Source organism: Anabas testudineus, chromosome 13 (assembly GCF_900324465.2).
Source record: "Anabas testudineus chromosome 13, fAnaTes1.2, whole genome shotgun sequence".
NCBI classification, from domain to species: Eukaryota; Metazoa; Chordata; class Actinopteri; order Anabantiformes; family Anabantidae; genus Anabas; species Anabas testudineus.
The window spans coordinates 22,996,379-23,010,275 of record NC_046622.1 but is presented as its reverse complement, the minus strand read 5'-3'; the positions used below and the strand labels follow the sequence as shown (position 1 = coordinate 23,010,275).

The 13,897-nt window shown below is 42.0% G+C and overlaps 1 protein-coding gene across 1 annotated transcript; it reads right to left on the bottom strand.

Moving 5' to 3' along the window:
* Positions 1–1,421: 1,421 nt before the first annotated feature.
* Positions 1,422–13,664, bottom strand: LOC113169798 (A disintegrin and metalloproteinase with thrombospondin motifs 15). Its single transcript, XM_026371512.1, has 8 exons — positions 12,440–13,664; positions 9,965–10,097; positions 7,844–8,011; positions 5,586–5,869; positions 5,324–5,501; positions 5,022–5,197; positions 4,111–4,286; positions 1,422–3,539 (listed from the first exon to the last, which is right to left on the bottom strand). Exons 1-8 carry the CDS (start codon positions 13,409–13,411, stop codon positions 2,762–2,764), a joined length of 2,865 nt encoding a protein of 954 aa, XP_026227297.1. The 5' UTR covers positions 13,412–13,664; the 3' UTR covers positions 1,422–2,761.
* Between the last annotated feature and the right edge of the window lie 233 nt (positions 13,665–13,897).

Sequence of the window (13,897 nt, the reverse complement as noted above, 5' to 3'; positions counted from 1 at the left end):
TTTCAATTTCTGACTGTGTCTCAGTTGGTTGGTGGTGGTTATCTATGAACCCGAAGTTGGTGGTTTGACTCCTGTGTTCCCCTGATTCCTGGCCACATGTTCAAGCGTACCTTAAATGCAGCTGCCTATCCAAAAGGGGATTAATGAAGTATCAATATTTCTGTTATGAATATAGCCTCAAGAATATCACTGGAAAACAGCTGATTCTCTAGACTGGAATTGGGCCGGGGCAGACTCCTCCTCCAGACTGCTTCAATTACATGTTCAAAATCCACAGCAGGGTGCCCTGGGATTCTTTTACCACAGTTAGATTTTCCCATCTGTTACCTTTGTCATGAGGCCTGATGTGTTATATTGTGTGAATATGTGTCTCTAAAGTGGCATTACACTGATATAAAGATCAGTTTACTAGTCATGGTTACCATGATAATTCTTGTTTTGAGTCTGAAGTCTAAAAGACGTCTGTCCAATAATCCGTCAGTCTTACTGGGGAGTAGCTGGCCTTCCTCGGTGTGTTATTTCAGTACAGCTGGGACAACGGAGCTTGAATCAGCGGAATACTGATGTGGATGAATGAATGTTTTCATCTGCAGTCATGCTTCAGCTGGAGAAAAGCTGATGTATCAAGACTCTCTCAAGACTGCAGGCACAGCAAAAATGTGATGTAACCGATACTGCAGGGGTCAAGGGACATGTGCAAGTGATCAGATATCTGTAAAGTAATATGTCCCTATTGTTTTCAAGTAAAATGTCTGAATGCTACGTACTCCTGAATGTTGAGTCAGATCATCAACGACAATTTAGCATATGGTTATAACATCCTATATGTATACTTTATTTTATACAGCTAGATGAATGTATACATAGTATACAATACAAAAGACAACTGATAAAAAAAAATCTGTACATGATGTGAAAGAAAAAACAAAACAAAACCATCTTGATGATCTAGGTCAATCATACCATCTATAATTTAGATGGAATGATTGACCCCTCTGAACGAAGACAGACTGGTCTGAACAGTCTATTCTCACTGTTTGATTGCTGAATTGCCCAACATGTCTGAAATACTAAGTACAGACCTTGCATTTCAAATGTTAGGGTACACCAAGACTGAGCCATATACTGTTGCCCCATTTCCTATTAATATCCGCATATTTCCAGCTGTTTTGGAAATACAGTAACAATTATTCAATAAAATGAAAACAGTACCTTTAAAATAGCTAAATGCAGTGCCAGAAATGACACCAAAAGCTATTTCGTGATCAAGTGTATTTTATGGTGATGGTGAATTTTCCCTTTAATTTCTATCAGCTTCTATTTTTTTTTTGTTTTGTTTTACACTTTGCTAATGAGAGTCAGCGTAGCACCCAGGCAAGTAATCTTTCAACCTACTTTACATGGTTGGGACATACATATTATCCTACAGCAGGTCCCAAAAAAAGATGATGCATGACCTGCAAATAAACACAATGTATACGAAGCTCTCATTGTGCCAGAGGCATTGAAGCAGCCATGCAGCTGGAGGACAGAAGCCTAAGAAGGTTGAGGGTCTGCTACTAGCCAACAGGCATATTACACAGAGCAGCATGGTAAATCTGAACATTTGAACACTCACCCCCTGTATTCACAGAGGTTTGAAGATTGTCCTGTAAATATTACTGCGTTTACACATGACTTTAAAATGCATATGCAACACTACAGAGACAGATTGTGGTCCAGTCTCTCAAGGTGGTCTGAGACATGTTTGGCCTCGTGTTTTCACATGTAAGTGCTAGTGTCCAGTGGTCAAGGAAACTACATTATCATTATCATTATTTCTGTTGATTAATTAAATTCTTTGGTCAATTAACTGTTAGAGCGTCCAGGAGGTGAGTGTTTAACAGTCAGGCAATGACAGAAACATACAGCAAAAGTTTGCGTCGCAAGCCATGCTTCACTAAGGCCTTATGGAAGATTACAACTCTTTGGTAAAACAGACAGTTGGTTTTACACAGAGCAGACACAAACACATTATGATTGCATCACACAAACAGCCCACAGTCACTGTATAGAACATGCTAACATCTTAGCACTGATTAATTTACCCCATATAAAAATATTTGTTTAAGGTTTTTATCTTTTATTTTTTGGTTGCTAGTAAAATTCAGTAATTCCTTGACATCTATCAGTTTGATGAAGACTATCAAGTGTGTAGCATATAATGTTGTCATGTTTGATTCTGCTCCATCAAACACTGAATCCAGAAAATAAACAAAGATATAGAAACTGCACGAATCATTGGGTTTTCAATGTGGCAGACACAGTACTGTGTTTCACATTTCAATTAGTTCCTCAGTGAAATGAGAAAAAAGTCAGTTCACACATGATATATCTGTTTCTGATAATAGCGCAGTGTTGATGATGAATCACAAATGCACATCCATCATCACCTTTATGTGTAATTACACCACAAAATTATGTCCGTGTGCGTATCTGTCCTCTCTTACTGTGTGTATACACATCGTGTCATCACTCCTGCTAGAGGTAGACTAAGCCAAGTCAAACCTGCCACAGACGGTTTGACCATTTATGAGAAGACAACTTGGAGGAACGATGGAGGAGGACCCTGTCTGTCTCAATTGGATTTTCTTCTGTAGAGCACCCCGTGACGATACAGTCAGAATATCTCTACCCAACACAACCATGTTTTGAGTGAGGGTAAATGTCAAACTATCACTTTGACTGCCAAAAATAAGTCCACGGGTTTGTCCGTTCTGCTTTAACATGACATTAGGTTGCAGAGGTCCAGTTCCTGAGGCTTCCTCTTTCCAGAGCAGTGGTCTCTGGGTAGATTCAAACCATTCTCAGTCATGCAGCGCACTGGCCGCCTTTTAAAGCCCCTTCCACAGGACTTGGAGCAGTGAGACCAGGTACCTACATCCCACATGGGACATGGATCCCCACATGTTCTCACTGCTACAGGCCTGTCAGCACTGTTACAGTCCATTGCAGGACGCCCATCCACACTCTGGCACTGTACCAGCCTCTTCTGCAGCCCATTACCACAAGTCACTGTGCATGTATCCCAGCTACCTGTCACCCAGTGACTGACCGGCCTCTTTCCCATTACCTGTTTCTTAGCTTCTACTCTGTTACTATCTGTTAAGACGCTGTTCTGCGCTATGTGGCTTCTCTCCTCTTTCCGAAGAGTCTTCTCCTCCTTGCTCTCCTTGGAGATGTAGAAAGAGTAGCGCACCCGGGGGGGAGTCATCTTCCCCACAGAAAGTACCTCCACAGTCAGAGGCTCCTGCAGGGGTCTGATGGCCTGCAGAATCTCCACAGATGTGGAGGTGCCGCTGTAGCGCAGCAGGGTGCCCTTCACCAGCAGGTCACGCTCGGCAGCTGTCACCACGTAGTTACCATTCAGGAGGTACTTGCCATGCCGATTCTTCACTGCTAAGTAGTTTTCATCACTAACCATTCCTTGGTAGCCGCGCTGACGGATGTCAATGTTGGACGCTCCAACTGGCAGAGTTAACACAAAGTTGTAGCCATGGCTGGGGAGGAAGAGCAGAGATGTTAATATAAAATATTAATGATGACTGATTTCTTCTTTGTTTGTTTTTTTGATGTGACTGTATGATAAGGTATTATCAGCCATTAAACGTGTGTGTGCTGCTGCAGTGGTGATGTCAGCAAAAGAAATCTGACTTTTGTTTGTAAATAAGAACCTGTCATATTGGCAAGAAAAACTAAGTGAACACTGTGGAACATGGTTTGATGCAAAGGTTCAGGGCTTAAGTTAATAACACAAAAACAATTATACTATTTTATGTCTATACTGGACACTGAAAACTTCATCTGCAGCTTTTATTGGACGTAATATTGGACTTTCTCAGGAGCCACCGTACACAAGTATAATAAATTGATTAAATACTCATTCTGGTGAACCAGAAAGATTATGATCAAGATTTCGGCAGAATTTTTGTTCCTCTGGGAAGAACAGAACAGAACTGAGTGGTTAACACTGTGCAAAGGTTCTTAACATAGGTATTAGTTAAAACATTAGCATTTTTCACAACTGTAATTTATCTTAAACAACTATAAACGTGCTGACATATGACTTACACAGGTTTGGTGAACAATCCTGAGACTTTCTTACAGCCCTTGTTGTCCCCACCGCACACGCCACACTTGTCATACTTCTTGTTGGAGTCCAGCTTGCCATCACAGCCCGCTTTGATGCATTTTCCCTGAATGCACACAGCCGAGGTGTCGGGAGAGCAGGGTGTCCCATCTACAACCTGCAGGGTTTGATTTTTTACAAAATTATGTCATGATCATGGGCTGATGTCACTGGGCAACTGTACATAGATGTAGGAGCAACAGAAATAAAGACAGAGAGAGCAACATAGGAAGTGTGGACTGTCTTTACCTTTTCAGGACAGATATACAGATAGCAAACCAAACAGTAACATGCTGTACATAGAAACCAGAAGGGGTGTTGGTTTGTATTGCTGATACAGTCTAGTTGCATAAATAGCTGCTGACAAGCCGCAGCTGTGAAGTGATACTTTCCCTGTGTGTTTCCCTTTCTCACCACACTATCCATCCTACAGCAGCAGCTCCTCTGTCTACTGCTACTAGCACCTCACCACTCATTGTTTTACTGTGGGTGGAACTAGCTGTTAACTTCTTCCACTGCAGGAAAAGAGGTCAGATAATACTGGGCAGACACCTGGAAACCGTTGTGAACACAGATATGCTCAGTATTTCCTAAATGTTTAGATGACTTATAGGTGTGGCGAGGAGTTCAAGTATGACGGCTGATACCCATCAGTTTAGAATATTAACATTAAGAGTTCTCCAAGCTTGAGGTTTTCATAATATCATAATGAAAACTGCTCTGTGTACTGTCTAAAGCTATCTCACTGTTTTTTCTATGCTTTATTAACACATTATTTTTATAGAGTTTTCCAACTACAGATACAATTTGTTGGGACATTTGATGTAAAAGCAAAAACAAGTTGGAGCCATACCTTTGGAGAAAGGACGTAGAAGTAGCCGGTCCCGTTAGCACGACAGATGAGCTTGCATTTGTCCTTGGGAGAGATGCCTGAATATTTGGGAACCCAAACCACAGAGGAGCCCAGCCTGTTCGTATTCAGGTTTAAGCCATTGTACGCCTCACATTGCTCCTCACGGAAGCTCTTACCTGGAGATGTAAAAACAATATTTCAATATTTAACTCATGTTCACTAAGTCTTACTATGGCCTTAGTTAGTGTTGCTGCCTGTTATAAAAGCTTTTAAAAATTGTAATTCTCAGGTGAGACTTTTACCTGTTTCTGGACAGGGGTTGTGGTTACAGGAGCGGTGCTTAATGCGAAGCCCGTAGCAGTATTTGCCTCCATTCTCAGGGACAGGGTTGTTACACTCTCTCTTGGCCAGCTGAACTCCTCCACCACAACTTCGGGAACAGTCTCCATATGGACCCCACTTCCCCCACTGGCCATCCACCTGAAACAAGAAAAAACTATTAAGTATATCATTGTTTGCTAAACAAATGGAGTGACACTGATTTTTAAACTCCACTCCACTCACCGTAATGTGCATGGTGCTGTTCTCATAAGTGCAGGCTCCTTGGTAGCACATCTTGCCGTTGCCACAGCTGGTGCCGTCCGCCCAGGGAAAGTGCCGAGTTTGGCAGACGAGCTGTCCACGAGCTTTCCCGGTGCACCACAGTTTGGAGCAGGGCTGCATGTATGGACAGGGCTTAGAGCCAGCACCGAAAGCAAGCTCACACTGACGGTGCAGGCTGTAGATGGAGCCGGGCAGGTTGTCTGAGAGAGACAGCTGCTTCTGAGGCTGGTCCAGCAGACAGTCTCCTACAGAAACAAACCAACAACATAGCAATCAATGTGATGGTGGTTGTATTCTCTCATAAGAATATCAAAATAAAGGCAATTTAATGATTAAAGTGTGGAATTGACCATATACTTTATATAAAGCTACCATGACCAGACTTTTCTGTGGCCTTTAGTTGCTGCTGATCAGTCAGCAGTCTCATCAGTCTCGTTTCCAGCAACAGCAAGCAGTAAAAGCTCCAAATCAAACAGACTGCACACTACCTGTCAGCACACAAAGTAACTAACTAGTGAACATTTGAGAGCCAGATGTTTCCCTCAGGTGTTGGTTGAGACCAAAACATACATATGTTATGGTATTATCATGTATATGGTATTTTTTAGATCCACAAAATTGTTAAGACATTTTGGAAACATTAGTATTCCTCAATGTCCACCATACCCAATCCATAATACAGATATGAAAGAATAATAACTCTGACTGCAGACCATGTTACTCTAAACTCATCTGTGCATTATTTATACGATATGTGAAAATCAACTTGTCCTCATACTGCACAAAAGCAGAGGCAGCTCTACATGAGACAGTGCAGGCACCAGGTAGTGTTTGGATTAAGTAAATGACTCATGTAGAGAAGACAGTGCTGTTAGCTCAACTGTAAACTTAATAAATGCTCAACTGCTTTGCCCAAATGCTTTGTTGGTGGAAGGCATGTAATAAATTAGTGTGTTTAATTATGTTTATGACACAGAACCCACTTCCAGTCACGTCTGGGGCTTTACACGCAGACACAAGACTTGGCATAAAGGCGCTACTGAAGTGGATACTGTGTATCATCAGTATCTAGAATTACATTTGGAGTAAAAATGTTTTCCTGGATATACAGTACCTGTTTAGTTTCATCTTCGGTAAATGTTTATTACATTTCAGTTTCAAGTGTAATTCTGCTTTACCTGTTGATGCATTGTGGCCTGTTCATGTCTGTGAGAATCTGGTATCTGCCAGTTTTACTGTGAATTTCTCCTTTTCTTAGTCTCCATTAACATACATTAGTCTAAATTTAAACGACATTGTTCTACTTTTCTCCACTTTAGCAACACTGGCATTCTTTCTAATGTGCTTTTGAGTTCATCATTTTACCATGAGTTTGTCCTTTAGAGAAAATCAGCTGTTGCCAGTAATGATGCCGCTAACACAGAACAAAAATAGTATTCCTAAAAAATTGTCTTTATATCTACCTGTTGACGATTGGATTTTACTGTCTGTTCTGTACTTCATTAACTTCCAACAGGACAGTCAGGCTCTACCTACTTCACTATGTTCACTAGTTAATTATTCCATCCAAATCGTGCTGTTCAAAGGCAAGTGGACCTGTTCCAACTGTACGTGTGCTTGAGCACTGGTTCTTATAAAATCTTCCTGCTATTGACTACTACTTTGTCTTTCACATGACAAGATGTAAATGAGGGACAAACTATGGAAAAAGACATTTTAACACTTGCTGTTTTACATTTTGTGATAAAAAAAAAAGAATTCTGATTTTGTGCGCCACAATAATAATATTACCTCTGTCATAAAGCTTTTTGTTAGCATGTTAGAGGTAAATCACATTATGTGTTATGAGCTAATGGCTTACTCTATAGTGAAGGTATAGGTGAGTTTATATGAGTTTAAGTCCTTAAAACCCAAAAATCGATTGTCATGATTCAAAAACATTATCAACCAGAATTTTGAATTTTAGACAATGTTTCATACACATGTATTTTGCCATGTGACACCCCATAAAAGTAGCTGGCCACCACATTCAGTTGTTTCTGCTAGCGCCCCTGGCCTTAAGTCATACTGATGAAATCATCAGTTTAACCATGTCAAAATAGAGCCAAGGTCTGTTTTTTCTGGGTACAATTAGATTACAACCATCTGAGAGCAAGGAGCCTGGACAGGATTAGTGCTCCATCTGAGTCCAGAGACATATACAGAAAGTGTTTACTAACCATGACCCCTGTCCAGGAACTCAGTAATGATGGCGGCGCTGCACACAGACCAGGGTCGACTCCTGTCGATCTGAATCAGCGTGGGAGACATCATGTGATTGTCCTTTAGTTTCCCAAATACCTCTTCACATGCCTTCACATTGTCATGGGGCATGTTGAAAACATGGCCTGAGGGGAGAGGGTTGGGTGGGAAAAGGGAAAAGAGACACAAGGTCATGTCTTTGTTGGCATCAAGTTCTTCTATGTTGTGATGTGTCATGATTTTTAAAGCCGAGAGACAGTTGGTAAGAGTTACTGGGTAGAGTTTCTATGGTGATGACACTGAAATATAAATCTGTTAACACAAAGATAAACATTTTACCAGACATCACAACACACATAGTATATGCACAAGGCAAGGTGAACTCAACTCGGATTGATTTGAAACTTTCTGCAGTAGCAGCCAGGAATGTAGCCGACCGTGGGAATATACAGCACGGCATGAGTTCTAAACAAGGCCTGATGGGAGCTGAGTTACCAGGGGAATCATGTCACTCCCTGAATACCAACATGTACTACGTTCCAAAAACGTGATTTCAGCATGTTCATATATGGTATATTTACATGATATGTGGTCATTTTACATTATAGGATAATGTAAATCAGTCCTTGGCCCTTGTGGATCCAGATTCTGGCGTGAGTTTTGTTTCCTTTTATAGTGCTCTCAACAAACGGCAGAAATGTGAAAAATGAACAGTATCCATTAAAGTGCAGAAGAAACAAAGAAAAAAAACACACAAGGGCTCTCGTGTGTCGGTTGAAATAAGAAGCTTGAGCCTGAATCATAGTCTAGCTGACATGTTGAAAACAACCATGGAATCCTCACTGGGAAAGGAAAATGAAGTTGCACATAGTTACTACAAAGATAGCTAAAAATACTTCATCATGGAGTTTTATATTTCTCTTTCTGTACGTTAAACAAAAACATACCAATTAGTAATTTTAACTTTTTTCACTCTTTGCTGGGCTAACAGTGTCCTGGCACACATCTCTTATTCACATCTCATCCAGGAGTATTTTTCAAAGCCATAATCTGTAAATGATGCCATTTTGTCCATCAGTATAAGCTAAAATAGAAGTGTGCTGCCTAAGGGCCATGACACATAGAGCTGCTGGTCAGCTGTCGTGCCCCAAGAGTTTGCAGTGTGTCTTTCAATGAGAGAGACCACTGTGATCAGGCTCAGCCTAGTGACCCAGTGAGAGAGAACAGATACAAAAGTGAAAAAGGACACACGGAAGGCTCTTCTCATTTTTCATCTTAATCTCATTCCAATCTGAGAATAGAATAGAAAACTCTGATGCCTGTGCTGTAAGCAAACTGTGCTTTGTTTATGATTTGAATTTACTGTCTTAGGTCTTCCACTTTTCCTTACTGAATGATCACTCACTGGTTTAGAGAGCTATTTCTTCTCATGGAAGAGCAGAGTGCACATGCTAGTTGGCCGTTGCCTGTAGTCGTTGTATTGTCCAGATAATTTGAGAGACAAACCAACATCATGGTGTGTATTTAACCCTGTAGAGATGTGGTTGAGGGGCTCTGAGTAAGGTGGACATATTTCTGTGTTTTTTGGCTTACTGTTGACTCTGGACTACTAAAGTTATGATTGCATTCTTCCGTTTCTGTTTGCATGTGGAGTAGTTCACAGGGGCTTGACTTTGACTTCAGTTTTTTTATTTTTTTATTTGGCCTCTGCAGCTGCCAGCGTGCAGTTATGCTGTGCAGCTGTGATGCCAACCCGCAAATGGAACATCAGGTAAATACAGATTAATGCTTAATAAACTAATTAATAACTTAATAATGTATCTGGCAGTCCCTACAGTGGGCTGGGACCAGGATTGAGAACCACAGATGCAAAGCCCTCCGGCCAGGCCATTGTGCACACTGATTACGTGTGTATCTGTCAAACTGAGCTGCAGAACGCCTTTGATATTTTGAACTAAGGTTATATGCAGCTCCTGTCCTAAGCATCCGAGGCCTGCAACAGTTCAAATGTGTATTAGCATAAATCCAAAATGCATAATCAATCAATCAATCAATTATACTTTACGTAAAAGCTCCCACTATTAAGCCAACTTTCTTACCAAGTTCGTGGGCAGTTGTGAAAGCAGAGGGCAAGCCATCGTCTTCGATGACAGAGCAGCTCCTTTTTGGGTCACACATGGTCCCAACATCAGCCATTCCCAAAGTGTCGCAGGTTGTGGCCCCACAGAGATCCTGGTGACACAGACACGTTGGAGGTGCCAATCATGAAATTATAATAAAACTCATGTAAATGTTTTTTTCTTATGGGATGCTTAAAAAATCAGATGTGAGCCATGTTCAAACGTGTTGAACCATAAACACATCATGAAGAACACACATGTAGCACACAATATTTCAAGGCAGGGGTGCATTTTAGTAGCATTTAACTTATAGCACCGCTATGTGCACACACCCTCAAAAGCTAGTTGGCATGGCTGGCGTCTCAAAGTCCTTTCATTTTACATTACAGGAAAAGTTACAAGCTCTCGGAGTAATGGCAATGACACAGTGGTTTTAGAAAGTGTTCTGTTCCCAAGTCTTCAAAACTTCTTCTAGTGCTTATTTATATCTTCTAGGATCTTTGTGGTCATGGATTATGGTATTATATTAAAATGACCTCATTGCGCTTGTGTAGTGTTCAGAGTAAATCTGAATTCGCTGGATGATGAACTTGTTAACCCAGTGTTGCAAAGAGGTGCTCTCTGCCAGCCATGTGTATTCCACACCACTCGCTCTCCATAAGCTATTGCAAGATTTTTTCCAACGTGGCAGCTGTGCTCATTGTCTATGAGGACATTGGACCTGGACTTTCCTATATGCACATAATTGCTCTCAGTGTAAATAAAGGATCTTTCCCAGCACCGGGATCATTTTTCACTGTTTTTGAAGTGTTTTTGTAATGTATGTTGCTATGCAGTGAAGGTGAGGTTATGTATCAGGTGGCAGCCAGAGCCAAAGTGGACATTATGGAAAGCAGGCAACAACAAGCTGTCATCAGGGAGGGGAAAACAGAGAGAGGTTAGTGGCTAAGGAGAACTATTTACTAGTCAGTGTATACAGATGTGGTGGCCACATGACTGGCTGACTAACTGAACGCCTAAGCTGGAACCAAAGAAGGAGCAATTTTGCATTCTAACATTATTTTTAGAAAATGCTACGATTTTTAAGAGAGGTTACTGTTTACAGAAATAGAGTCCCAGTTGTTATTTTGTAGAAGCAGACAGACAGAGGTGAGGTCTCTCACGGAAAGAACTGACTCACTTGGTCGTTTCCAGTGATTCATTGCATCAGCTGACAAAGAACTAACTAAGAAGCACATGTACAGTTATGTAGATAAAAGGATAAAGGATGCACCAACCCACTAGATAATTTGTAGATCAGGGGCGGTTCTAGGATTTCTAGGGCTTAGCCCTCACTACAGTATACCATCACCACTGATGCTAATCTCTCTTTAGCTCATTAATGGGGAATTCTATTATGTATTATTAGTATCATTTGACTAGGATAGGAAATGTGTCATGCTGTTGTAGGTATTTAAATGTGCTGTCCATTTAGATGTTTTGTCTTTTGTATGTTTCAATTTTACAGTTTTCATTTGGGAGGCAAATAAACAGCCTGAACTAGTCACTGTTGTCTCTCATTGTTTACCTGTCTGCCAAACTGGACACCCACATTCAAGGAGACCGCAATACACAGAAGAAAAAGAGTATAAAAAAAACTTGGATCTTTTTTTTCTCTTGCTCTTCATAGTTTGATAGTTTTAAGGGGTCGAAATGACAGACAGGGGGGCTAAAGTCCCCCTTAAAATAGTCTAGAACCGCCCCTGTGTTGGATCACAGAGTAAGGGCACCAGGCACAGATATAGGAGCCAGGGCCAGAACCTCTGGTGATATAAAGTAATATTTAAAAAATATATATTGTTAAAAAGTTGAGCGACACATAGATAGTGTTGCTACAAAGACTTATAATGGTCACAAAGACACAAAATAACTACAAAGACATGCAAAGCAACTAATAAAGAGCCAGAAAACAATTACAAAAATGTAAAACAACCACAAAAGGATGCAAAAGGACACAGAGAAGATGCGTAGAGACGTACATTTACTAGAAGTTATTTTTATCTAACCCTCATGGTTCACCTACAAAATGGTTACAAATGTGTTTTTATGTTGCTTTCAGTCTCTGTGTCTTCTCTGTGGGGGGTGTGGGGGACATGTTACATGTTTGTGCCCAGGGACCATCGTCTCATTTACCAGTCAGCCTCAACATTAATACTACCTGGTGTTTCTAATGTTGTGGTTGACAGGGGTCAGCATGGGAAGTATTAATTCTGACCGTCATGGACAGGTGTAGCAACACACAGTGCATCACAGCTTGCTGTCTGTGGTGTTGTTTAGCCACAGACGGGTCAGAGTGGCCATGCTGACCCCTGTCCACCACCACATTATCACCACATGGTGATGTTAATGTTATGCCTCAATTGTTTCCTTGCAGCACAATTCTGTAATGCAGAGCAGCACTGTCCGCCTGCTTACCTGTCTGGTGAACAGTATGGCAGTGTCCCAATACTCTGGGTGCTTGTCACTGTTTTTGTTCAGCTTCTTCTGCCAGGAGCAGAAGTTTCTTAGAGTCAGGGCTGCATTGCTAGAAACTTTGGGTCCCTTGTCAGCTTCATTTATCACCATGAAGCCCACCACCACTATGTTTATGGAGTTTAAAATGCTGGGGTGCTTGTAAAGCCTGGCCGCTACAGACATCAGGGTCAGGAGGTAATGCTTCAGGTCGTCCCCGTGAAATGTAGCCATAGATTCATCTGCCACCACCAGCACCTCCACAAACCTGGGGACGGATGCAAACCTCTTGGACCTCCCCAGGGTTTTTAGCACAGTTTCAATTAAGCCATCATCCTCCAGTGCACTCATGTACTTGTATTTCTCAAGGGAGATGTTGAACCCGGCGTCACGTGTAACTCCACACCTGCTGGTGAAGTTGCCGCCGGAGTGCGCAGCGCGTCTCATGCGGCGGATGACGTGCGGTGCGTCGAAAGAGTTTCTGTATCCAGGCGCGGCTGCTGGATCTTCAGTCCTGGTCGGGCTAATAAAATACTCCATGCCGTTATAGAAGAACCCCCCGCGGAGACCGTTACACGGGCTGAGAGCGGCGAAGGAGTCCGGATCTGCGTTGACATCACCGGAGTAGAAGCATTCCCTGAGGTCAGCGGGTACAAAGGTGTTGGATGCTGAGGAGTCGCTGTCAGGCTGCAAGCTGCCGGCTGCAAGGAAACTAGAATCCTGCGTGAGATGGAGGTAGAATTCCTGTTTGAATGCACTAAGTCTAAAAGCAATCCATCTTTCATTCATCCGCTCCGCACGCCGGTGCAGCTGCGTTTCGTGCTCTGGGTGATCCACGCGAACAGGTATGCAGAGATCTACTTCCATGCAACACGTCATTCTCAAATAAAGTAGCAGTTCTGCAGAAATAATCAAAAAACAAATGAGTCCTGCCATCTCTACCCCTGCTCAGGAAAGTCCACACTATGATTCGGCTGCGATGCGCTTGTGCGTCCTTAGGAAACTAAGCATCTGCACCGGTGTCCAGCTTCTTTCCCATCTTGTCCACTCTGGCCACCAAATGCTCTGAGCCGTTGTGCCTTAAAGTGTGATCTGTCAAATGAAATGTGAGCATGTGAGCAAGAGGAAGCTCATTGGTCATCTGTCTGAGTTTGTGCTGGAGACCACAGCCACTTGTAACTCTCCAAATATTATTTTTGCTGTACAGCATGTGTGACAAGAGCTGGAGCATCATCCCCCCCTCCCACCGCCCAGATTCACAGTGAGGCGGACAGACAAGGAGCAGAAGGCAGCGCACCCAGACTGTCTTCATTTTGAGGTCTTTGCCATTTTCATTTGAAACTCATCCACCTGCACCATAATCTTTAATCTAGAATTCAATAAAGTAACGTAAAAGTATCAATTTCTCCATACATCTGGAGG

Coding starts and splice junctions, on each gene's coding strand:
- LOC113169798 (XM_026371512.1), bottom strand. CDS start 13,411: ATGGCAGGACTCATTTGTTTTTTGATTATTTCTGCAGAACTGCTACTT. Junction 5,870..7,843: donor GTTCCTGGACAGGGGTCATG/GTTAGTAAACAC, acceptor TTGTTTCTGTAG/GAGACTGTCTGCTGGACCAG. Junction 5,198..5,323: donor CAACCCCTGTCCAGAAACAG/GTAAAAGTCTCA, acceptor TTACATCTCCAG/GTAAGAGCTTCCGTGAGGAG.